The 24,494-nt window shown below is 40.9% G+C and overlaps 1 protein-coding gene and 1 pseudogene across 2 annotated transcripts in view; one reads left to right on the forward strand and one right to left on the reverse strand.

Annotated features, from left to right (window-relative positions):
• The window catches only part of LOC147464527 (uncharacterized), a 42,487-nt gene extending 33,767 nt beyond the window's left edge, over positions 1-8,720 (forward strand). The window contains exons 9-16 of one of the 2 annotated variants that reach the window (XM_086515394.1): positions 1,316-1,387; positions 3,356-3,427; positions 3,682-3,753; positions 3,840-3,911; positions 4,000-4,143; positions 4,357-4,428; positions 4,533-4,679; positions 8,248-8,720. In XM_086515394.1, the coding sequence (XP_086371520.1) occupies positions 1,316-1,387; positions 3,356-3,427; positions 3,682-3,753; positions 3,840-3,911; positions 4,000-4,143; positions 4,357-4,428; positions 4,533-4,679; positions 8,248-8,339 (743 nt within the window). In that variant the 3' untranslated portion in view covers positions 8,340-8,720. Of the gene's footprint in view, positions 1-1,315; positions 1,388-3,355; positions 3,428-3,681; positions 3,754-3,839; positions 3,912-3,999; positions 4,144-4,356; positions 4,429-4,532; positions 4,680-8,143 lie in introns of both variants that reach the window. The other variant, XM_086515386.1, reaches the window with a different exon arrangement.
• A 1,379-nt stretch (positions 8,721-10,099) lies between these two features.
• LOC147464528 (glucose-6-phosphate/phosphate translocator 2, chloroplastic-like) lies at positions 10,100-20,963 on the reverse strand (annotated as a pseudogene).
• Between the last annotated feature and the right edge of the window lie 3,531 nt (positions 20,964-24,494).

The following is a 24,494-nucleotide window of genomic DNA, read 5'->3' on the forward strand; positions in this document are numbered from 1 at the left end:
CAGTCATCGTGTAGATACATATCCTCTGGTTGCACACAGCATGATCATAAGCATTCCCATCAGGATCCATCAGAATCCTTCAGGGGAATTTTCCCGACCTATTTTCCCTATTTTTGACATTTTTCACTTATTAATTTAAGTGACTTTTGTTGGAAAGTAGGTAAAGCAAATTGACTAAGTTGTATATAAGCAAACCTAGACTAGCACTGTTTGGCAGAAGAAGAAGGAGAGCATCAGGCATTCACATGCAAGAGGCCCTCTGGAGACACTTCTCAGCAAGACCCAACCTTGGCGATTTCAGCCCCTGGCGTTTTCTCTCAAGGCAGAGAACCCCAGCTTCCTAGCGTTTTCCATCAAGTCGTTCTCGCCCAGAAGACCCCCAGTCATCTGGCGTTTTCAGCCTTTGACCCCCCTAAAGACCAGCAGATTTCAACCGCAAGGACCAGCCCTCATCAGCGTTTTTGGTGCCAGACAATTTCAGCCATTAGCGTTTTTGGGACAGCAGCAAATCAGCCTCAGATTTAAGCCAGTAGCGTATTTGGACAGCAGTACAAAAGCGTCAGTTTTCAGCCCTTAGATCGGTCTCGCCAAGAGTCGCCATCACCGTCGTCGTCATCGATCTAGCCTAGACTTGGATCGGTCACATGCATCCACTTTGTGTAGTAGACCACTCTCGCCAACGAGAGTGGGGCCTTCGGAGGAGGGTTTTACAACGTCTCTGGTGTCATATTCTCTTCTCTCTTTATCTCTCCATCTCATACACTTGCACGCATAGTGTCCATTCACTTTGTTTGTGATCATTGCACTCTCTCATTAAGAACGGAAGGCTCTCCCTTTCATAAGAAAAAGGAACCTTGAGCACAGTTCGGAGCACTCATCTTGAGAAACAACAACATTCATTCCGCTGCACCTTACAGAAGTGCTAAAAGCGTGCAGAGATCAGTAGTTCAGTCTCTTTCCACTTCCACTTGCTGGAAGTAGTTGCAGAGATGAACTAGTCGAGTTTGGATTTGTGTCTCTGGTCTTCTATAACTTGTTTTCTTTGTTGTTTGGTTAGTATAGCGTTCAGTAGATTTCTTGGTTTGTTGTTTGTTAATTGTCATTGCTGTTCTAATGAATTTTGTAGTAAAGCTCCATTGTACTCAGTTGGAAATATTCTTAGCATAAAAAGGCATAGTGGACTGCCTTTGGTTTTGTAATTGCATAAACTCATATTGGAGCACATATGAACTTCTAGTTATTCACCTGATTTTGAATGTATGTAATCTGACAAGTTGAGTTGTAGGATAATGAGTAGCTATGGATTTTTTTTCAGGCCTTAAATCATTGACGACTCTCAATGTTAAATCTTGTGGTTTGTCAGATCTTTGCTGTAAAAAGCTCAAAGGTAATACCAAAAAAATGCTCTCTCTCTCTCTCTCTCTCTCTCTCTCTCTCTCTCTCTCTCCCCGAGAGTCGATTTTGTTTGTCTCACAAGCTCAAAGCCAATATCTTTTTGTATTCTCTGAATCTTTTGCTACAGAAAACTAAAACCCATGCAAATTGTTTGATGGTTTTAACCTCTCAAATCTAAATGCTTCTTGAATAGGAAAACTACCTGGGAGTGTTCTTCAAGGTAGGGGAAGAGTGTGTTTCAAGGGGAGGGAGGGATCTTGTAGCTCTGCTTTTGTTGTTGTATGTCTGCTTGTTTTTCTTGCTTGTCTTTTGTGTGCTGTTGGCTGCTATGCTGGATTTGTCTGTTCAAGTGGGGGTGGGGTTTGCTGTGTTGTGGTGTGTGTGAGTATGTGGTTGCTTGTGTGCATGTTTTGTGGATCACACAATGCTGCAGGTGCTTTTCATCTTGTATGATTACTGGCAGAGCCATGCCAGCCCAGCAAATAAGCTTGCCATTCGTCATTGATGCTATATCACGCATTGCCATCCGTCCCGCGGGTGATTACAATATCTAATATCTATGTTTCTAATCTGAAGTAATGATATTTGTATGTCTACGTAAGTGTATGAATGTGTGAGGGCAAAAAATTCAATGTACTACATTGGTCGAGCCTTTTTAATTGGTCCTTATTCCTTTTAGTAAGGCCATTGTATTCACTACTTGTGATAAGGTGGGTGTTGTTTCTTAAGAGGAATATGGATTATGGAGAGGAGGAAGAGGAAGAGGAAGAAGGAGAGGAGATGTGATTACGGAAGAGGAGGAGGAGGAGGAGGAGGAGAGGAAAGGGGGGGGGGGGGGGGGGGGGGGGGGGGGTGGAGGAGGAGGAGGAAGAAGCAGCAGCAGCAGAAGAAGAAGACGAAGAAGATGAAGAAGAAGAGCAGGAGAAATTGGAGAAGGGAGAAGAAAAGATAGAAGCTTTAAAATTTCAAACATTCAAGAGGATGGACCTAGAAGTGATGAGGAGCTGGACTAAGGTGGAAATGTTTTGTCTTCTCAAATTTACTAGTGTTTGTCCATCATGGACTGGTGGCCCATGCCAACATGGATGTGTAGTCACGGAACATTATTATTTGCCAAGGGCAAGACTTATTTGAGGCTGTCATTGTCCTCCAAGTTGACTATAAGGCTGTCATGGAGTTGTTTTACCCTTTCCTGGGGGTGAGCGCGATCACTGAATCCGAAGTTGTGAGAGTAACGGGGAAACTTGTGATCCTTTTATCCCATTTACCCTTAATGGGTGAGTGTGGGAGAATAACTGTCATACATTGTGCATCATTATTGAGTCACCTACATGGTAGGATTAGGCTTTTCTTGCTGAATCCGAAATTGTGACAGTAAGGGGGGAACTCTTCATCCTTTTATTCATTTCTCCTTTATGAGTGAGTGTAGGAGCATAACTGGCATACATAGGCTTCATTGTGCATCATAATTGAGTCACCTACATGGTAGGATTAAACGAGTCAGACCCAAACAGACACTCTGTGGTCTATTCTCCATATTAGAAGGAATGTTCGATACAAAGCCCATGGATTTTGAAAGAATTAATGATATCGATATTTGGCAATTGGAAAAAAGGGAGAAAAAGATAGGGGTTATACAGCAAATGAGGAAAGGTTGCTTATTACAGGAATAACGTTCTTAGAGCCATTAAAAAACCCAGAACACAGACCTTTCATGGAGGCATATATTGCTACATTGTTCTACCGTAACTATTTGGCACTGACTACGTTAGTGGGGATGTCGTAGTATTTAATATGCATGATGCAACTTAAGGTTAGATTGTCTTGTGGATGTCTACCATGAATCTATACCTTGCACTTTCCTTTTGGGTATTGCCAAAGGGAGTTGAGGTTGCTAGTTCAAGTTAATTTAGGTATTTTGTTATGACACAGAATGAAGTAGTCAAGTGGGCTTTTGTAGGACTTGTGAACTTGCGGATTCTAAATCTGGCCTACAATGACGTTACTGATGCAGGGATGGCTTACTTAAAAGGTACATAATCATCCTACTGTATGTGTTCTCCCTATATAATTACTTACTCTATGCAGAATGCTGTGGACAGTATGGAGATCAAGGCATAGTTTAAATGCCTTATCTTTTATGTATACCAAGCACTTATGTTCTCTGTCAGCTTTCTTGATAGTGGATTTAGGGTGTGTTTTTACTTTTGAAATGTGTTCATGGATTATTTCTGTAATCGAGTACATCTCACTGATGGGTGTTTCATACATTTGTTTTAACTCAAGGCCTGACAAATTTGGAGGAGCTGAATTTGGATTCTTGCAAAGTTGGCGATGCAGGCCTCGAATCTCTCAAAGGTATTTGTATGGGTCTTGCACCATTCATGTGGCTTGGTGTGAGATAGGAAGAAAGTAATTAATGCCTTGAACAATGGTGTTGACAGATCTGGTGAATTTGAGGAGTTTGGACGTCTCTGACTCCGATGTTGGCAGCTTGGGTCTTCGTTCCATATCTGGTGTCCTCTTGTTTACAATGTGCCCAAATTCATCTAAGATACATTATTTGACTAAACGATTACTTGTTTGTCCTCCCATTATTGGCAGGCTTGGAGAAGCTAGAGAGTTTGAACCTGTCTTTCACAAATGTGTCAGACAATGGTCTAGGGACTTTAGCAGGATTGACGTCTCTGACTTCTCTTAATCTTGATGTCCGACAAGTGACGGACACGGGTCTAGCTGCTCTAACGGGTAAGGTTCTTTACTTCTTTTTTATTCATGAACATCTGCCTTGGCATCTTCGAATAGGAAATTCTACTGAACTGCTAAATGCTGTGGCTATGGTTATCTTTCGATGGCCTACTGTTTAGGCAGCGGATGGCTTATCTGATAGAGAAAATCTTCTTGCTAGCTTTATTTATAGATTAACTTATGCTCATTCTGAATCACTTCCCACATTATCAGGTTTGACGAATTTAAAGCATCTGGACCTCTTTGGAGCTAGGATTACAGATTATGGAACAGCCTGCTTGAAGTGTAATCCTTTACTATCTTGTTAGAAACCTGTTTATTTTTTGTCGAAAAGACAAAAACATGCACATTCTGCAAATGAGCATGGACTGGGTTTTATGTTTTTCCAGGTTTCAAGAAGCTGCAATCTTTGGAACTTTGTGGAGGTGGCATATCTGATATTGGTGTAAAAAATCTTAGAGACCTCACGGCTATGACTTCGTTAAATTTGTCCCAGAACTTCCTTATTACAGACCATTCTCTAGAGTTTCTCAGTGGTAAGCGCTCTCTTTGTTTTAAGCAAAGCGAGAACTAGTTATATTCATTGAGAACTGGGTTTGAAATGCATTGTTTAGCACGATTCTCACACAAACACAGGACTATTAATTTGGCTTGCATGGAAAATATGGTTGTAGGACAAAGCAAAGCCCGAGTGCACATCATGCATAATGTTTTGCAGGGTATACCGTATAAGATTGCGTTATTTAGTTGAGAGGCATCTTACCAAGGGCAACTAAGAGGGCAGTTACTTTCTTGCTAAATCCTATCATGCTTTGATATTGACTTGGATTGCCCAAGCAGATAGGATGAATAAGGTTTTTTGTCACACTTCTGAGAGCACCTTGCTCAGAGTACTCTGTGAGTGCCTAGAGATTAGTCTGACACATTGCGTACTGACCCTGATGGCTATGGCCTCTGATTATTATGATACCCTCTTCACGGAAGATTCAGTTTCCTCTGCCAGAGAGGAGTTTTGGTCACATGTACGTCCTGTGGTGACTGAGGAGATGCGTCACATGTTATTTAAACTGTTTATGATGACTGAGATGCAGGCTGCAGTTCGTGGTATTGACAGTTTCTCTTATCCAGGAGGATGAGTTGTCTTGACAGTTCTTTTTGCACCATTGAGAGTTTGGTATCTATGTATTGAAACCTCCAGTCTTCCCCGATGGAGTCCTATCATACTCATGTTCTCTGTGTATAAGATATTGGTTCACGTGATTGCGACACGGTGGAACTTTCTCACCAGGTCTGCGTCACATCTAGCCAGCTACTTGCTATCGTCCTCCTCATTTTTGAGAAGGCATATGATTGAGTAGATTGGCACTTTCTAGAGGGTACCTCGCAGCGGATGAGATTTTCAACGCGATGGATTCTCGGTATATATTCTCCATAGATCCGCCTCTAGTGCGGTTGCTATTGGTGGATACAAAGACGAACGCTTTGGCTTATCCTGTTAGGTGCAGTACGGATGCCCCCTTCTCCATATGTATCTCTCTTTTTTGCGGAGGCTATGTCGCCCTATCTACAGGGCAAGTCTCTACAGCATTGCCCCCTCCGTGTGGCCATTGACTGGGGGGCTTGAGGGGAGCTCTTGGGTTAGGAGTATGCAAATGACACTTTACTTGTCTCGGATTATGATGCACATGCCCTTGACAGTTTGGGTAGAACACTTTCAGTTTTCTGCTTAGCCAGTGGTAGTGACACAAGTCCCACAGGTTTCTGGTATGTGTAGAGGAGTGTCATTGGGGTCTCTCGGATGACTTTACTTGGGTAGCTAATGGTCATAGCTGTCGTTATTTAAAGTGAGTATTGACATCATTGTATATATTCGGTTTGAGCCAGCCCTGAAGTCTATATGGAGGAAGCCTTGCCATTGGTCCTCGATGCATCTATCTCTAGCAGACAGGGCTTTCGTTGTGAACCAGGTCCTTCTTGCGACAGTTTGGTACACTACATCCTGTTGGACATTGCACAAAGGAGTCTTATCATAGCTGCACCCCCCTGGTCTGCAATTTCTCTGGGGTCGTTCGGTCGAGGCTTGAGACACTTAGTCATGTGTGGCTTGGCCCATTGTCATTATGCCCAGGGCGGAGGGAGGATTGACTATCATTGATCAGGAGTTGTAGTGTTGTGCATTGCTTTCCAAGTTCATTGGGAGAGGTCTATTCCCTGGTTATGAGCCTTGGAAGGCATTCTCATATCATTTCCTTTAGCAGTGTGCCTGATTTGGTTTTCTGGATGCAGGCGGTCCTTGGAGATGTTGTCCATTACTTATGCACTGATGCACCTCCTTGTACAGCTAGGTTCTCTGTGCTTATTGTCAGAGAGGTGAGGGGTGGTGTAATCGATAGAAGCCAAGATGTTTGGCTGTTGATTTGGAAATATATGTCAGAGATCATGATGGCCCTCTGTTGGCAGAGATGACTGGTATTGATTGGACCAAATGGGATGAAATACCAGCTCACTCTATGCTCAGCGGTTATAGGCTACTTTGATTGATGCTGAGTATATCAGTCGGGAGTTTGCAGCCCAGAGGGGTTGCTGTACGTATGGCTGAGATTGAGGCAGCTATTCCCGATGCTTGGCATGCTGAGCTTGTGGGGAGAGAGACTTGCCCATTCATGATGGATTCTTTGCTTCTCCTACTTGCCCCGTTTATGCATGGTGTGGTTCCATTGTCTTTTCGGCCCCTCTAGATGGTGGGTCACCATAGGTCGAGCTTTGGGGGACTCTTCCCACTTTCCTTATCTTTTATGCAGCCCATTCGTTTAGTTGGTTCTTGTGGTAAGAGGGCATCTGTGTATCCACTCCTGTTCTGAATCTGCCACTGTCGGGGCTGGCTTGCGATCCAGGAGTGTGGATGTGGCCTTCTTGTGAGACACCGGGAGCTTCTCTCTTGTTCTGTGCGCACTGGGATATGCATATTGACAAGGCTACCTATCATCCTTGCATATGCAACTTTGGCTTGATCAACAGATTTCACATGCTGTCCTGTCCTTTCACAGTTTTGGACATGTATCTGGGACTTGAGCATCAGCAGGCGCATTTATACTTCATGTAGATGCTAGCTCATGGGGGAGTACCTGTTGGCTCGGGGGCTACCCAGTCTGGCTCTGGCCATGACCCTACTTGCCAGGGATGTATCACAGACTCCTCAGTGCTTGCGACATTGTTTCTGGTTATGCCTGTGTGCTCATTTTGTCTGGTTGGCAGTTATGCCAAGCAGGTCTGCAACGAGGCTTGGTGACTTCAAACTTGGGGCGAAGCTGGGGGGCTGCCATCTTAACATTTTTCGGGGTCATAGTTGCTGTATGAGGGGACAAGGACAGATCCGATTTTCTTTCTTACCGATTTGGATAGAAATATGGGCATGTTGGACATGCTGCATTCCACGGTGCATGATTTGGACTTCCACCCTTGCGGCATTGTCTTTGTCACCATATGCAGTATTACTTTGTGGATTATCTCGATGACTGACGCATCAGTTCAGATATGGTGGAAGCTACTGCACACTTTGCGCAGTCATTGGGATACAAAAGCTGCAGCAGGAGAGTGTTGTAAGGGGGTCTTTCTCAGGCAGTGGGCGGCACTTCAGTTTTCTTCAGTCTGGATCAGGGGCACATAGCATGGAACTACGCACCTCCTGTGGTGGTTCACATTACCTTTTTCATACATGCCACAGTGATGTAGAGATACTTTGTGCACATAGGGTACCCACCAGCTATGATAGATGACCAGCACTACTATACAAAATTTGACTTCCTTGAAGCATTAGCTTATCGGTAAAACATCATTGTTTAAGATTTTGGGGAGGGAAGCTTTTACCTCTCTAAGAGGGTCTGAGTCTGCCGAATGTTATGACTTTCTATACATGAGTGCAGCCCTGTCTCAACAGTAATTTGTGTGTAAAGAGTTAAGAATGTTCTACAAGTTTCATTGGCGCCTTGATATGTTGCAGGTATGACGGGCCTTGTTTCTTTGAATATTTCAAACACAAAGGTTACAAATGCAGGGCTTCAACATTTGAGATCCCTCTCTAACTTGACTTCCCTCGCACTACAGGCATGCAAAGTAACAATGCCAGCGGTAGAAAAGCTTCAAGCAACTTTTCTTCCAAATCTTTCAGTTATACGTGTCCAGTGACATGGATATAAAAAGTAGTTACTGCTGTATCTTCTGTACAGTTCAAATTGATGCTTGAGAAGCATGTCCTGTGTGGAAGCTCTTTTAGAATGAGTGTCTATGGATGTAAATAGTGAGCGTCCAATATATGGTTTATACACTTGGTAAGTACTTAGGGAACTGATGGTGGTGGTGCCGCCTACAAAGCTGGGTTAAATTACCCGCATCAAGCTAGGTCGGATAGCTTGAAGCTATTCTTGTAAATTCCCGTGTACATATTTGGAGGTCTTGTATTTGCAAACCTCCTCATGCTAATAGCATGGAAAATTGTGTCGAAAGTTAATATGGAATGTTGGGCAATGTATGGGGCACAACATATTTCATGGAGGTTATGGAGGGTGTTTCTATGTGCAGGTCTTGTGATTGCAAACCTCCTCATTTTGGGCCTATATCATGAAAGAGTGGACACACATATCTCGCAATGTGGACGGAATATTGGTGGGTTATATGGACAACACTTGACATGGAGGTGGTGTTGAAAACATTAGGACGAAAAGTGGGTGCAACCATGTTTATGCCCGCGCCGCACCTTAGGACGAAAAGTGGGTGTATTTATTAGCTTTGGTTGATGCATATGATAATTCAATCAAAAGATTGTTTAAAAAAAATGCTAGTCACTAAAACTCGTCTTTTTGGGAGTACTTGCTAATGAGAGCACATATTGAAGGAGGTTGAAAGGCTCTAGTTTTAGGGTATGTACGTTGTAATTTTGTTGCCTGTGCAAGTTTGTTCGTTGTGAAAGATGGTTCCATCTACAAAATAAGAGCATTGTAAGATGTTTTATAAAGGAATGCGGAAAATACAAGAAAGTAATGCTACAATGAATACACGGTTACTCAACACCATAATCTCAAGTTTGCACACCAGCTGATCGTCACCGACCACATTGAATGTGAGAATGTTAGCTAAATTATTGTTTTGAAAGTTGTCCTTGCGAGCGTAGCCATCGTTCAAGCTATGCTCGAATATTTTGAATATTCGAAAGATGCTAAGAGTGACATCAAAGATAACCCATCAATTATCAATCAAAGAAGGCTAGTATTAACCAATTAAGAGTGCCCTCCAGGGTAGTGTAGCCAATCAAAGCCCTCAATGAAGAATCCATTGATGAATTTGCAGAAAAGAACATAAACAAGAAATACAAAGATCATTATTATCAGCATATGTGAAACAAGAATATATTTTGGGTTATGACCTTCACCAGATTAAAGGCCAATTCAAAAGAATGTTTCTTGCTTGCTCATGCAATTTAATATTAGAGATCAATATTCAAGAGAACCCTCAAGGGCAGTAAATCCATGCACATTGTGGAATGTAAAAACAAGGACAACCATGTATTATCAAAAGTAAAAGCCAACAAGTAATAATAAGTTGATAAAAGACATTATACCTAAATGAGTATATAAGTAAACAAGTAAATACATAATCCTAGGATGTCCAGCCGTTTCATTTCATAGAGGGGTAGCATACATAATCCTAGGATGTCCAGCCGTTTCATTTCATAGAGGGGTAGCATTATGTCTAACTGAGTACATAAATAGATATGTAATCCTAAGATGTCCATGCCTTCACATTGTGTGGAGATAACTTTGTGTGTGTGAGTAGTATTAGTCCCACAGTTGCTAACATCGATATTAGGCCTCAAAGTTATTAATAAAGGTCATATAATGGTTTAGAAAAAGAAAAATATAATGAAATATTGACAAAACCATGATATAATTGATACTCATATTTAGAGTTTACAACATCCTAGAGTTTCTTTGAGAGCTAGAATAAATTTAACAATGACATAGTTGACCATCCATGTTCCAGATATAAGGAGGAGAGATGTTACCTGCCACCATCCAAAAGCAAAAAAATATAGAACATTAATTATAGCTAGTTTGTAGATAGGTGTCAATAGCCATCCCTAGTTGTTATCCATTCCCGAGATAACTTATCAACTTAGAAATTCATTGTCATAAAGGTCTCATATTAAACTGATCATTTTATGTGGGAGAATAAACGGGAAGAAGGGTTAAGATATAGACATGTGCTTATAGATCTATCTCAACACGAGGCCAATGGTAAAGGGGTCCAAATGAGAGATGGTCCATCAAAGTGCAAGGCTAACCAATGGAGCATAAGACCTTACGGTTAGCTTAATTGAAGATCTCCAATAATTCGTGTAAAAGTCCTTTGATCTTAGGTAAGCCAGGGATGAGCTTGAGGTGGGAACCCGCCGACCCAAGCTTAAGGTGCTTGAGGTGCTTGTCGTGCTTGATGACTAAGCTTCTTGAGGTGCTTGAGGATTGAGATGCTTGAGGTGCTTGATGATTGAGATACTTGAGGTGCTTGTCATGCTTGAGATGCAACGGATGTACTTGAGGTGAGAACCCAGCCCAAGTTTAAGGGGCTTAAGGGCCAAGCTTGTGGTGAGAACTAGGCCCAAGGTTGAGGGGCTTGAAGTGGCACAAAAGTCAAAGCTAATCCGTACAAGGAGGGGGTGAGCCCTTCAAGAGGGAGGATGAGAGAGAACACACACACACACACACACACACACTCACAAAAGGCATTCTTAGTACAAAGAAAGCAAAAGGGACACTTGTCAAGTTCCTCCTCATGTTGCCCTCATGGTGTGCATGAAGCCTATTGGTTGGCCACCCAAGGGTCCCAATGATAAATTAAAAGATTTTACATTTATCAAGTCCCTCTCTTAAAGGGGAAAGGGGGACACTTGTCCCAAGGCTATCCTTGTTAATTGATTTACCTCCTGCTTGTGATTGGCTAGGCCTGGAGGGGTCCAATGAGCTTCAAGCATGAGTTACAAGGGGGGGTTTTGACCAAGGAAGCTAGGGGCTTGCTTAGGGGGTATACTCTCCCACACACACTCACACATTCTCTCATTGTGTGAAGTGAAAAGCTCCCTCTCCTTTTCCAAGCAAGTAGAGAGGTTGAGAGCCTACACCAACATCTTGGCTATGAAATGCAAATCCAACCAAGAGCCATGCTTCAATGCTTAAGCTTGCTATCTTCTCCATCTTCATTACTATGCTATTATGTATACTAGCAAGAAGAGTGATGATAACTAAGGAACTAATTCTTTCTCCTATGAAATGTGTCTTCTTCCTCTTCCCTACCCTCATTCCCTGCTAGCACTCTCCACCTTTGAGGGTGTTTGAGGTCTTGGGACTCAGACTCGAAAGGGTTAATGCTTTCCACAAAGTTTATGTTATGCTTGTGATGCATGAAGCTTTCCATCTTCATTGCATCATCTAAGTCATAAGGAATATAAAGATTGTATTGTAACAAGTCTCTCTTGATGGGAGAAATCATAATACAACTACCTATTGGAGGAGGGACCGGCTCCACATAAATCCGGTCCTCAATTGTTGTCATGTTCTCTGAATTCTCTCTCTTGCAAAAGTATTGTTCATGCCAAGTTAACTAAATGCTATGTTTATGTTGTTACCATCAATTATGTTCACCCGCTATGCTCACAAAGTAATTTCACAAAAGTACTCTCTAATTTCCACTACTCTCAAGTTCATAGGCCAATTCCATTACATTGGTATCAGAGTATTTGGTTTCTCTTTTCTTGCTTAAGAAGAGCGGTCCTTAAGTAGCCTATAAATGGTTGATTTTGTTGATTATATTAGGGCAAGTGGAATTGGGATCTATTATTGGTTTTGTTGAGACCACTATGTGGGATATGGTGCACACCTCGGGAGCTTTGGACTTAATAACAGATTCTTTATAGACCTACGGCTTTACCATTATTGAGCCATAAGAAGTCCGAAAGGAGCTAGCCCTCGGCCTCTAATATGTTAGACCTACTCCACTACTCTCTATAATTAACCACTTAGAGTCGTGGGTATAGATACTTAAGAGCCAATTTTCAAAGGCTAAGAGGAGTGGCAACTAAGGTTTTGAATTGCCAAAGCATACACTAAGTACGTACACAAATTTTGTTACAATAGCTGACAATAATCAAGAGAGTAGAATGAACATTGATAGCTTTGATTTTGCACATGAAGCTGCTAATAATGATTCCCCAATGTTTGTAAATTATCTCGTAACTAGCTTGCAGCTATGGGCAACCTTGGTTTGCAAGACGAAGTTACTCAACAACTTCGCGCTTATGGGATTTTTTTTTCCTTTCCAAGTGGAGAGAGAGCTTAGAAGGCCTCTTAAAGAGACCCCCAAAAGAAGACTCTCTCCCATATACGAGAGGAGGAATCCAAAGAGCAAGAAAGCAATGAAATTTTAAGTTCCTCTGAAGATGTGGCTCCACGAAGATGGTGGTTTCGATGATCGCCAACTCCTCCCAAGAGGAAAAGATTAACACACAGTCCTTCTCCTCGTCATTCCGAAACGGAAGAGAGGAAACAAAGGAAGAAAAGGGCAAAAAAGAGGTCACCCTCTTCTTCTTCTTCTTCATGTTCCTCCTCTTCCGACGAAAGTTATGGATATTCTCTTAGAGAATACAAGAGGGGAGGACATCGTAAATCATACCCTGCATGGCGAAGGTCACAAAAACTAAAGAAGTTCAAAGAGGGAGGAAAGAGTATTTCTTTTCTCACCTATGATGGCACCTTTGGTGCTACTGACAAAGTGTTGGCCTTCATCCAACAATTGGATGCGGCTTTTGGAGACGAGGGCTTCACAGAGTCCTCCCAGCTACGCCATGTAGCTATGCACTTCCAAAAATCATCTCGTCAATGGTGGGCTAGCCTTCATGGCAACGACGAAGCCCCAAAGACATGGAAAACTCTACGAGTTTCCATCATGAAGCAATTTCTTGCAAGTGATGCAAAAGACAAAGTGCTTACCGAATGGCGCATCTTGAACCTTCTCTCTCATGAGTCTATCCACAAGTATGTAGACAAGTTTTGGGATTTACATCTCAAGGCTACTGTCTTTCAAAAAAATAGACTTTGCTGAGCAAAAGTAACAATTCTGTGCGGGAGATGGCTGAATCAATCAACTCTCAGTAGCCTAGTTCTATCAGGAAGTAATCCCTCACACCATGGTTGCTTCACGCATCAATTTCCATCAAGGGGCTAGACGGAATGTCAAGCCCATGGAAAACAAAGACAAAAATGTTGCAAAGGGAAAAACCAATGCTCAAAATTCTTCCCAAGGCACTTCCAACAACAACAACAACAATCGGTCAAGGGAGAAGGGAGTTTACAAAGGCAAAAAAAAACTCTCTCTTGAAGAGCTTGAAGCTTTTTGCAACGACCATAAGTGTTTCAAGTGTGGGGATGGCTATTGTTCTTGCCCCAAGAAGAATGCTCGCAATGAGACTCCTAGGGCTTCCACCATCAAAGCTCCAAAAGAGGATGTTCATTGCAAAGGATCATCACTTTCCTATGCTTGGAAAAAGGTAAGGAGCATGATGCCTTCATCTTGTTTGACCCTGGCTCTACTCACAAATTCATATCAACGGAGTTGACCACCAAGTTGGGCATTCAAGATTTGGAGATGTGAGATATGGTAATGACTGACACAACTTTCAAGGGACAGCAAGCCTCCGTTACTCCCTTGATTGGGAAGTTGAGGCTTCATGTCCAAAGCTATGTCGACAAAGAAAACTTTTTCATCTCTCCACTCCAACATGAGGATGCTATCATAGGGGCGCCATGGTTAATCACATGGCTTCGAAAGCTCCCTAAAAGGAGAATCTACTTCACCTAAAGGGAGGAAAAACATGTATATAGATGCTAGTGAGCGTAGTTGCACTATTCTACTTGTAAATCCTCCCGCTTTTGATAAATCAATGAAGAGCTGAGTTTCTGCGTACATGATTTTTGCCAAAGAGTCTCTAAAAGATCCTAATGTTCATCAAATGTAAATGGTAGGAATCAAGAGGAGTTAGACTTGTCTAATTTTCTAAAAGAATTCCAAGATGTATTCATCGACGATATCCCTATGGACTTACCTCCAACACGAGGGGATGATGACCATCGCATTGAGCTCCTTCCAGGAAGCTCACCGCCTAACAAGCTCAACAAGAGGAGATCATGAGGCAGGTACATGAATTGGTAGACAAAGGGATGATGAGGCCTAGTTACTCTCCCTTTTGTTCTCCAGTCCTTTTAGTACAAAAGAAAGATGGTACATACTGTATGTGTGTGGACTATCGAGCACTAATCCATAAAAGGCTCTACCTACTTCAATAGGATTGACCTTAAAAGTGGCTATAATCAAATAAGGATAGTGGATGAAGATATCCTAAAGATCGCATTTTTGACAACGTTTGGTCTTTTATGAATATCTAGTCATGTCTTTTGGCTTGACTAATGCACCAACTACGTTTAGTCGTCTAATGGAGAAAATTTTTAGACCTTACCGCAAATTCACTGGAGTGTTCTTTGATGATATCATCATCTGCTCCAAGTCTTTGGAGGAACATAAGCAATATCTCCAAGTGATTTTTCAAGCATTGAGGAAGAACAAGCTTTTTCTCAACCAAAAGCAAAGCAAATTTTTCCTTCAAGAGATTCAATACCTAGGTCCTATTATCTCTCAAGATGGTATCCGTATGGATCCATCAAAGTTAGAGGTAATAAAAGCATGGCCTAATCCAAGGAATCTACATGAGCTAAGAAGCTTTATTGGTATGTGCGCATGCTATAGACGCTTCATAGCAAAAGTCTCTTAAATAGCAGGACCACTACATGACTTAACTAAGAAGAACGTTAAGTATGTATGGAGTGCTAAGGAGCAAATTCTTTTGATAAGCTCAAAGAAAAGCTTACCTCCCAACCAGTCCTCATGCTTCTAGGTCTCTCAAAGCCATTTGAGGTCCAATGTGATGCTTGTGGTGATTGCCTTGGAGCAGTTTTGCTTCAATAAGGGCATGCTGTAGCATATGAGCGCCGAAGGCTCAATACCGATGAACAAGTCTTGGGCATTTATGAGAAAGAGCTTTTAGTTGTTCTACATGCCCTACACACATGGAAACACTATTTATTGGGGACTCCATTTATTCTTTAAACCGACCACCAAAGTCTCAAGTATTTCATGACACAAACCAAACTTTCCGACAAAAAAATGAGGTGGGCAAATTTTCTTTTGCAATCTAATTTTCATATTGCTCACATTGCGGGTAAGCGCAATCAAGTGGCTGATGCACTTTCACGACGACCAAAAGTTAATGTGGTGTCTATAGCTACTCACAATGATCTATTCTCCATGATAGATGAGTATGCTACTGACCCTGACTTTAGAGACACAATGTCAGCCCTTGCTTTGGAAAGAAAGAGGAACCATTCACCTTGCAGGATGGTTATCTTCTCCATGGCAATAGGCTCTATGTTACCCATTCCCTCCATGAGAAAGTTATGTATGAATCCCATGCTCCTCCCTATGTGGGGCATAGAGGCATTCAACCTACTCTTCGAGGAGTAGAGACATATTTCTATTGGCCTGCCATGAAAGTGGACATAAAAGAGTATGTTTCAAAATGTGTAGTATGCCAAAAGACCAAGTATGATAAAGGGAAGCAACCTGGATTACTCCAGCCATTGCCTATCCCAAATTTACCATTGGAGAATATATCCATGGATTTCATCTTTGGATTACCCAAGTCTATCCATGGGAATACGGGAATATGGACAATAGTCGATAGGTTTAGAAAGCAAACACACTTTATTCTTGTGAAAAAGACTATTAAGGCACACCAAAATGGAAACTCTCTTCATTTCAAATACCATGGATTACCAACATCCATCGTGTCAGATAGAGATCCTAGAATGACCATTAATTTTTGGAAAGGTGTCTTTGAAAATCTAGGAACAAGATTGAATTTCTCGTTAGCCTACCATCCACAAACGGATGGCCAAAGTGAGATAGCCAATTTTACGATACATGATCTACTAAAGACTTATGTTACAAAAGTAGATCAATACTCAAAAATAGAAAAATTACTTATCTCTTGAAGAAATAATACTGTACATATTTCTATGGGAAAAGCACCTTTTGAGATCATTGAGGGAAGACCTAAAAGTCCCTTGCTACTCAAAGTACATGGGAAGATCTTCGCTGTCGATGAGTATAGCCATGACCTACAAGAATCTTTTCAAAAGATTAAGGAGGTTATATCCATCTCTCAACAAAGGCAAAAAGCTACCGCTGACAAGCACAGAAGGGCCTTAACATTCAAAGAAAATGATTGGTTCTTACTTAAGTTTCCTAAGGCTTGATTGAGGCAAACCACGGGCAAAAATCCTACGGGCCATCAAAAGTATTATGCTAAGATGCTATGGTCCTTTCCAAATCTTGAAACGTATTAATGAGACGGCTTACCAACTCAAGTTGCCCAACCATTGGCTCATACACAATGCTTTTCATGTGAGCCTACTTAAGCCCTACAAAGGAGATCCACCAAGTGAACCAATTATTGAAGACCCTCCCAAAGTCGAAGACCAAGAAGAGGTGCTACAACCCGAAGCTATCCTTTGGCATGAAGACAAGGTACTACGACATGGTAAGATTATATGACAATATCTTATTAAGTTCAAAAATTATCCTTTTGAAGATGCTAGATGGATGCAAGGAATACAACTTAAGGATAGTATGAACCTTGTCAATGCTTACAATGCTACATTAGAGTAAGCAAATGTACAAAATTCTTTTGAATGACCCATGTTTTCGTCTTATAAGAATATTTCTATTTTAATTGTGCACAAATTCAAATAGTATGCATGCTTAAAATCATGTTTGTGATGACGAAGTCTCTCAAAGACCAAGTAGAATTTGTCACTCTACTTTGGGAAAATGAAATGGACTAAAGAGTATATCTCCCAAGCACCAAATGGATTAGTCATCCATCTTGGAAAGATGTCGTAGGGTAAAAAGGGATCCTCTACTCCCTAAGTAAAATTGGTAATGTTATAAAATCTAATATCTAACCAACCCAAATGATTTTCTCATATTAAACTGACCATTTACTATGGGAAAATAAACGGGAACAAGGGTTAAGATATAGACATGTGCTTATGAATCTATCTCAACACAGGGCCAATGGTAAAGGGGTCCAAATGAGAGATGGTCTATAAAAGAGCAAGGCTAACCAATGGAGCATAATACCTTAGGGTTAGCTTCATTGAAGACCTCCAATAATTAGTGTAAAAGTCCTTTGATCATAGGTAAGCTAGGGCTGGAGCTTGAGGTGGGAACCCGCCGGCCCAAGCTTAAGGTGCTTGAGGTGCTTGTCGTGCTTGATGACTAAGGTGCTTGACGTGCCTGACTGAGATGCTTGAGATGCTTGAGGTGCTTGATGATTGAGATACTTGAGGTGCTTGTCATGCTTGAGATGCAAGGGATGTACTTGAGGTGAGAACCCAACCCAAGCTTGAGGGGCTTAAGGGCCAAGCTTGTGGTGAGAACCAGGCCCAAGGTTGAGGGGCTTGAAGTGGCACAAAAGTCAAAGCTAATCTCTACAAGGAGGGGGCGAGCCCTACAAGAGGGGGGATGAGATACACTCACACACACACACTCACACAAGGCATGCTTGGTACAAAGAAAGCAAAAGGGACACTTGTTAAGCACCTCCTCATGTTGCCCTCATGGTGTGCCTGAAACTTATTGGTTGGTCACCCAAGGGGTCAATGATAAATTAAAAGATTTGATTAATTATTTTTACATTTATCAAGTCCTCTCTCTCAAATGGGAAAGGGGAACACTTGTCCCAAGGCTACCATTGTTACTTGATTTACCTCCTGCTTGTGTTTGGCTAGGCATGGAGGGGTCCAATGAGGTTCAAGCATGAGCTACAAGGGGGGGTCGACCAAGGAAGCTAGGGGATTGCTTAGGGGGTATACTCTCCCATACACACTCACACACACACACACACACACACTCATTGTGTGAAGTGAAAAGTGCAAGAACTCCCTCTCCTTCTCCAAGCAAGTAGAGAGGTTGAGAGCCTACACCAACACTGCTATGAAATGCAAATCTAACCAAGAGCCATGCTTCAATGCTTAAGCTTTCCATCTTCTCCATCTTCATTACTATGGTATTATATATGCTAGCAAGAAGAGTGATGATAAGTGAGGAACTAATTCTTTCTCCTATGAAATGTTTCTTCTTCCTCTTCCCTACCCTCATTCCCTGCTAGCTCTCTCCACCTTCGAAGGTGTTTGAGGTCTTGGGACTGAGGCTCGGGATAGTTAATGCTTTCTACAAAGTTTATGTTATACTTGTGATGCATGAAGCTTTCGATCTTCATTGCATCACCTAGGTCATAAGGAACACAAAGATGTATTGTAACAAGTCTCTCTTGATGGGAGAAATCATAATACAAATGCCTATTGGAGGGGGGACCGGCTCCACATAAATCCGATCCTCAATTGTTGTCATGTTCTCTAAATTCTCTCTCTTGCAAAATTATTCTTCATGCCAAGTTTATTAAATGCTATGTTTATGTTGTTACCATCAATTACGTTCACTTGCTATGCTCACAAAGTAATTTCACAAAAAGTACTCTCTCTAATTTCCGCTACTCTCAAGTTAATAGGCCAATTTGGTTACATTCATTATTGAATGCTATACGATATATATATATATATATATATATATATATATATATATATATATATATATAGAGAGAGAGAGAGAGAGAGAGAGAGAGAGAGAGACAGAGACAGAGAGAGTCAATAGCCTTTCCCAAGTTTAGTTTAACCTCCTGGTTCCTACTTTGTGCCAACATAGAGAGAGATAGGGTCCATAGAGAGTGTGTCAACCACCTCTCCAAATAAATTTATACTATAGGTAATCAAGGGGTGTACTTATAAAAACTCTATTAGACTCCACCTATTTGAAGGTCTAGGTGAGAATTCAAGGGTTGTAAAGAGATCACCAAGTATCTACTAAGTTTCAAGAACATGCCACTTTTTTTCAAAGCTACATTCCAAATTGTTAGTTAAAGCTAGTTAATCCCTCAAAGAAAGTCACATCAAAATATATCTAAACTTTGGAAGGTCTAGATAGCCACTAGATAGATAGTCTAGCTAGCCATTAGAGGTTGCAAGAAGTTTGCTTGAAAAATACATACACTTAAGCACATCAATAAAACTTCAAATATGATACTTCACAAGGCCGTCACTAAATTGTCAATGTCGTCACTCAGACAGAGAGAGAGAGAGAGAGAGAGAGAGAGAGAGAGAGAGAGAGAGAGAGAGAGAGAGAGAGAGAGTTTCCACAACAAAGGTGAAAGGAGTCAAAAATACCAATGGGAGCATTGAGAGGCATGCATAGTAGTTGACCCCCCACTAACTTTCCCTTCTTCATACCCTTTTTGGAAGTGATATTGTGAAATACTAATGCCAAATTGGTCCCATAAAACCTATGAATAGCATGCTCATGAACATTAGCAATCACCCGGTTAAACTAAGCATCTACAAAAGCTTGATGTCTTTCTCATTTGACAACATGAGGAAGTCATTTGCCTCTTTCAAATGTGAGTTGGACAATATTGGTCATATTGAAGTTAAGTTCTGTTAAAGCCGCAAGACCACAACCTCCAGTAATGGGAATCAAAGATAGATACACTAGAATAGGAAAGTGTTCGCCAAGCAAGAAGCATGAAAACAACATATGGAAGGCAAACTCCACACTTTTTATGATATTGTCAATGGAACATCTACCTTCGCCATGCTTAGAGTGGAAACAACATGGCCAATTGTGTGCGCCAATGCAACCTGTCGACAAAGGTTGGCCCAAAGAGCTATAAGTGAAAATAGACTAATTCTTAAAGATTTTAATATTCTTCAGAAACCCATACTAACTCTTCATAACCCAAAGACATTTCTATGATCATTCATATTTTTTCACTTAGATGTGATTGTTCACGGCTTGCTATATAGTTACACCACACAATTATTCTGGCGTAAAATTATGAAATAATCCAAGCCAAAAGCCTTTGACACGACTAAAAACTTCCTTGTAACTTCAAAGCACCTATTTTGAAGTTTAAAAGTGATGTAAAGCCTAGACTATTATGTTTCAAAGCATCCTCTTTACTCCCCTCAACAATAAGAATTTATGCACACACATGAACCGTAGACCACTACAAATCTAAACATTGATGTGATCCAAGCTAATACACTCTATATAATTGACAAGCACCCACCCTCAAAAAAGTAATGTTAGCACAAATTCCTTGATCTCTATAGCTTCTTTCCATAGCTCTAAATACAGTTGCATCCACACATCCATAGGAAATACATAACACACCTTATGATCAAAACATATTGATTGGAAGAATCCTATATTTAGCACTTTCATCCGAAACATCTTCTTCGTCTTCCTTCTGCATTTTAGCACATGGTCAACCGTGGTATCTTTGATCTCCTCCATACAAGAGCAAGAATTTTCCAAAATTCATTGCCAACATCAAGAGTTTTGACAAAGACTTGTTGCCCACGAGGCAAGCATGATTGCAGAGCCGACGGCAAGCGAGAGTGTTGACAGAAGCCATGGTAAGGAAAAGCAATCACCACCTTCTTGTTATATATATTGAAGGCCGCATTCAATGCCCACCATGTTGCAAAATAGATACCATTCTTCACCCTTTGTTTTCCTTCTTGATCGGACCCGCTCTTTGGCATCAGTAATAGTTTCAAATGACCATTCAAAAAATGCATATGAGTTCCCCGCTTTATAAGCTTTTGCACATGTTTTGAAGATTTTTTAATGTGAAGTGCCAAGCATGTTCTCACAAGAGATCACACCCTTGCATGACATCAGGTGCTAGAAAAGATTTGCGAGCCAAGTTACACAAACTTTGATCCACAACAATACACATGTTTCTAAGCAAGGGCTTCGATAACAAGTTAGATTGAGGAGTAATTTGGGTTGAGGTCAAGATTTTCCATGGGCTGAAAATGATCCATTTGAATTGAGTGTCTCCCCCATCGTTATAGTATAGCTTGCCTTGACAACTTTCTGTTTCATATCAAAAGAGATGTGTATGTAAGACAGCTTTGCAACTTACTTGCATAAAGAAGTTACATGGAAAATGGCATAAAAAGAACATTTAAATACAAGATGCAAATCATAAAGGCATGAGTTACAACTAAATGTTTTTTGAGCATTGATAGTAGAGAAACCTCCAAATTCTTTCACAGACATAGTCGCAATAATTTACCTAGCCACAAATACCAAGCCAACAGAGTCACTTATAAAAAAAACAGACCACAACCAAAATTCTTCTTTCAAGAGTGCGATCAAAGAGAGAAAAAAATTTCAAACATAGCAAAAAACAAAGGGATCACAATTAGGATGTTGCTGCATCATGAAGGACCCAAGTTACAACATGTATCAAAGCCCTCGACAATCTATTTCATCGTGAACTGTTTCCCCATATCAAATTTCCTTGTAATGGAACACACCTTCAGATGCAAGCATAAGTAGCTGCATTCAACGAAAGACCCTCACTGCATACATTGAAGACAATCAAATGCTTCTCTAGCCTCTGACTGCTTTGAATATACCCTACAACCAATGCATTCCAAGAGCTTGTATTTCCAATCTCATTAGCACTTTTCGTGATTTCAAGAGCAGACCACATTTAACATACATGTCAACCAAGGCAGTGCCTAAAACGACATCCTTACCCAACAAGCAATGGCGAATAGTTTCATCATGAATATTTTTGCCCCTACTAACTACACAACCGAGAGCGTAGAGGGCCTGCGAAGATACACAAAACAACACGCTACAAGCGATAAATGAACATATCTTGCATACCTCACGTACCACACATACTCATAATTGAAGCTCCACACGATGTGTGTGTATGTGTGTGTGTGTGAGAGAGAGAGAGTGTGTGTGTGTGAGAGAGAGAGAGAGAGAGAGAGAGAGAGAGAGAGAGAGAGAGAGAGAGAGAGAGAAGGAGAGCATGTGCAAGTGCACCTCCTAGAGTGGAGTGCTACACCGGAATGACAAGAGAGTAGAGATGATAGAGGAGAAGAAAGACACATGCACTGGGTGCAATCTCCCCTGTGCAAGAGTGAGCATTTTCCTCTTGCACACATTTATTTATAGATTTCTTGAATGCTCAAACAAAGATACAAATTGTTCACTCGGACATAATAATGACCCTAGCTCATAAATAGAACTTAATGAAATGTCCATAAATGTGATATCCTTTCTTGTAGCCCATAGCTCACTCATGCTCTTACCACCTGCTAGCTACAATAAATAAGTCTCAATTTTCATTACGTACCTCTCTGTTAGGAAGTAACTGGCCTCCGCTTACTAAATTAAGAATATTGCAAACTTGTCAAAAACAATGGTCAAATTGTGTATAAGAAATAGAATATATCAAAATAGATTTTGTGATTGGTGTTGCCTAAATTGGCAAATCGATACCAATCAAACGTTGTCGAGAAGTTTGCGGTCTTGCCAGGAAAGAGGGCTTTTGGCTGTGAGAGTTTATGAGAGAACTCCAAAAACTATATAAAGGAGTTATACCATAGATGCTATGAAGTCTAGGGTTTGGGAGGAAGTGCAATCAAAGATGCCCCACTCTTTATCTCTTGCATTCACACACACAAAGAAAGAATACAAAAGAGCATCAAAACAACACAAAGATAAAAACATCAAGGCTATGGTCGTATTCTATCATGGGTAATATGAAAGGGTTAACAGATGAGTTAATGGCATTCAATCTTTGCCGACCAAACATGCTACAAATTGTTCTTTGGGATTGTAATTTTATGCTTACCATAATATATATGTTTGGTCAAGTGATTGGGATTAATTTTGTGTACAAATCCTCTTGGTTCATAGCAAGATAACTATACTTATGTAAAAAAAAAACTTATAGTCTATAAGGGGTAGTATGATGGGATCCGATGAAAAAAGTATTTCATTGAGCTTTTCTGGACCAAAGAGAAACACTATACATTGTTGAAAGTATACCTTATGACTAATCCATATGTTAATTGTAATAGATCACACAGAATGGAAGCGATAAAAATTTGCATCATGTGGATTATTCATCTATGATAACTCTAGTATGTGCAAAATGTAGATATGAGAGAAATGAAAAGAAAAGAAGTTTCCCTCCCAAGCCCTACTCTTATCTGTGGACAATAAGGATACTTCGGGGAGAGTTGTACTTGTAGCAGAGAGAGGTATACCTTGTGCACTAGTATTTTTTCACAAGAAGGTTGTTGATAGAGCGTTGTTGCTTGCATTCCTTCAAAAGAAACAATTAGGACACAAGAGAGATGGAGATAGGAGTAAAGGTAGAAGTAGTAGAACACATGGAGATATAGATTAGTCTTGGAGATGAAAAACAAAAAATCAATAAAATAACAAAGAAAAAAACACCTTACTTATCAACCCCTTCAAGAGTTTTTGCCAATTTGATGAAGATGGCAAGAGATAGAAGACTTTGGCCTTGATTATTTAGAGTTGATGTTTACAAGTTTAGCTAGCCTTCCTCAAAGGCAAGTGTAGGGCTAAAGGCTAATTTGACATGAATCCTCTCACTCCTTCTTGAATGAATTTCAAGAAAGAAGAGGGTCCTTTTTATAGGTGAAGGTGAATCTTGATTAGGATGGGATTAAGTGCTAATTGCAATTAATCTTTTCAAAGATGATGGTGCACTGATGATGAAGCCTTCTCTCCACCACCTTGGTTTTTTGCATGATGCCCAAGCGATGACTAGGCCTAAAAGATGCCCCTAGCTATGTGGGTGGTTACCTTAGCTAGGATCCAAGTAGGTGATAATTGCTAAGTGATAATGTACAAGGGTAGAAAAAGTTGTGATGTTGTTAACAAGGTTAGAAAAAGTTAGTAGTGTTGATTTTGAGTGTGTGTGAGTGTTTTAGATCCATAAGTGACCCCATTTAAGCCCCTTGGGTCATACTTATTGGTCATAGGGTCATTTTTTGGTACTAAAAATAGAGGAGAGAAATGGTTACCTCAAAAAGTAGGAGAGAGAGAGAGAGAGAGAGAGAGAGAGAGAGAGAGAGAGTCAAATTTGAAATCTTCTTTGGCTCTTGTGGAGAGGACTTATGTGTCTTCCCCTAGGTCCCATAGCCCTTCCTTTTGCATGTAGTCCACACCTCCACATGGCTTATTAGGCCCTATTTTCTTGAGTCATCACCCACTTGTACATTGAATAA

This window comes from Adiantum capillus-veneris, chromosome 1 (genome assembly GCF_014529385.1).
Source record: "Adiantum capillus-veneris isolate H3 chromosome 1, ASM1452938v2, whole genome shotgun sequence".
Lineage (NCBI taxonomy): Eukaryota > Viridiplantae > Streptophyta > Polypodiopsida > Polypodiales > Pteridaceae > Adiantum > Adiantum capillus-veneris.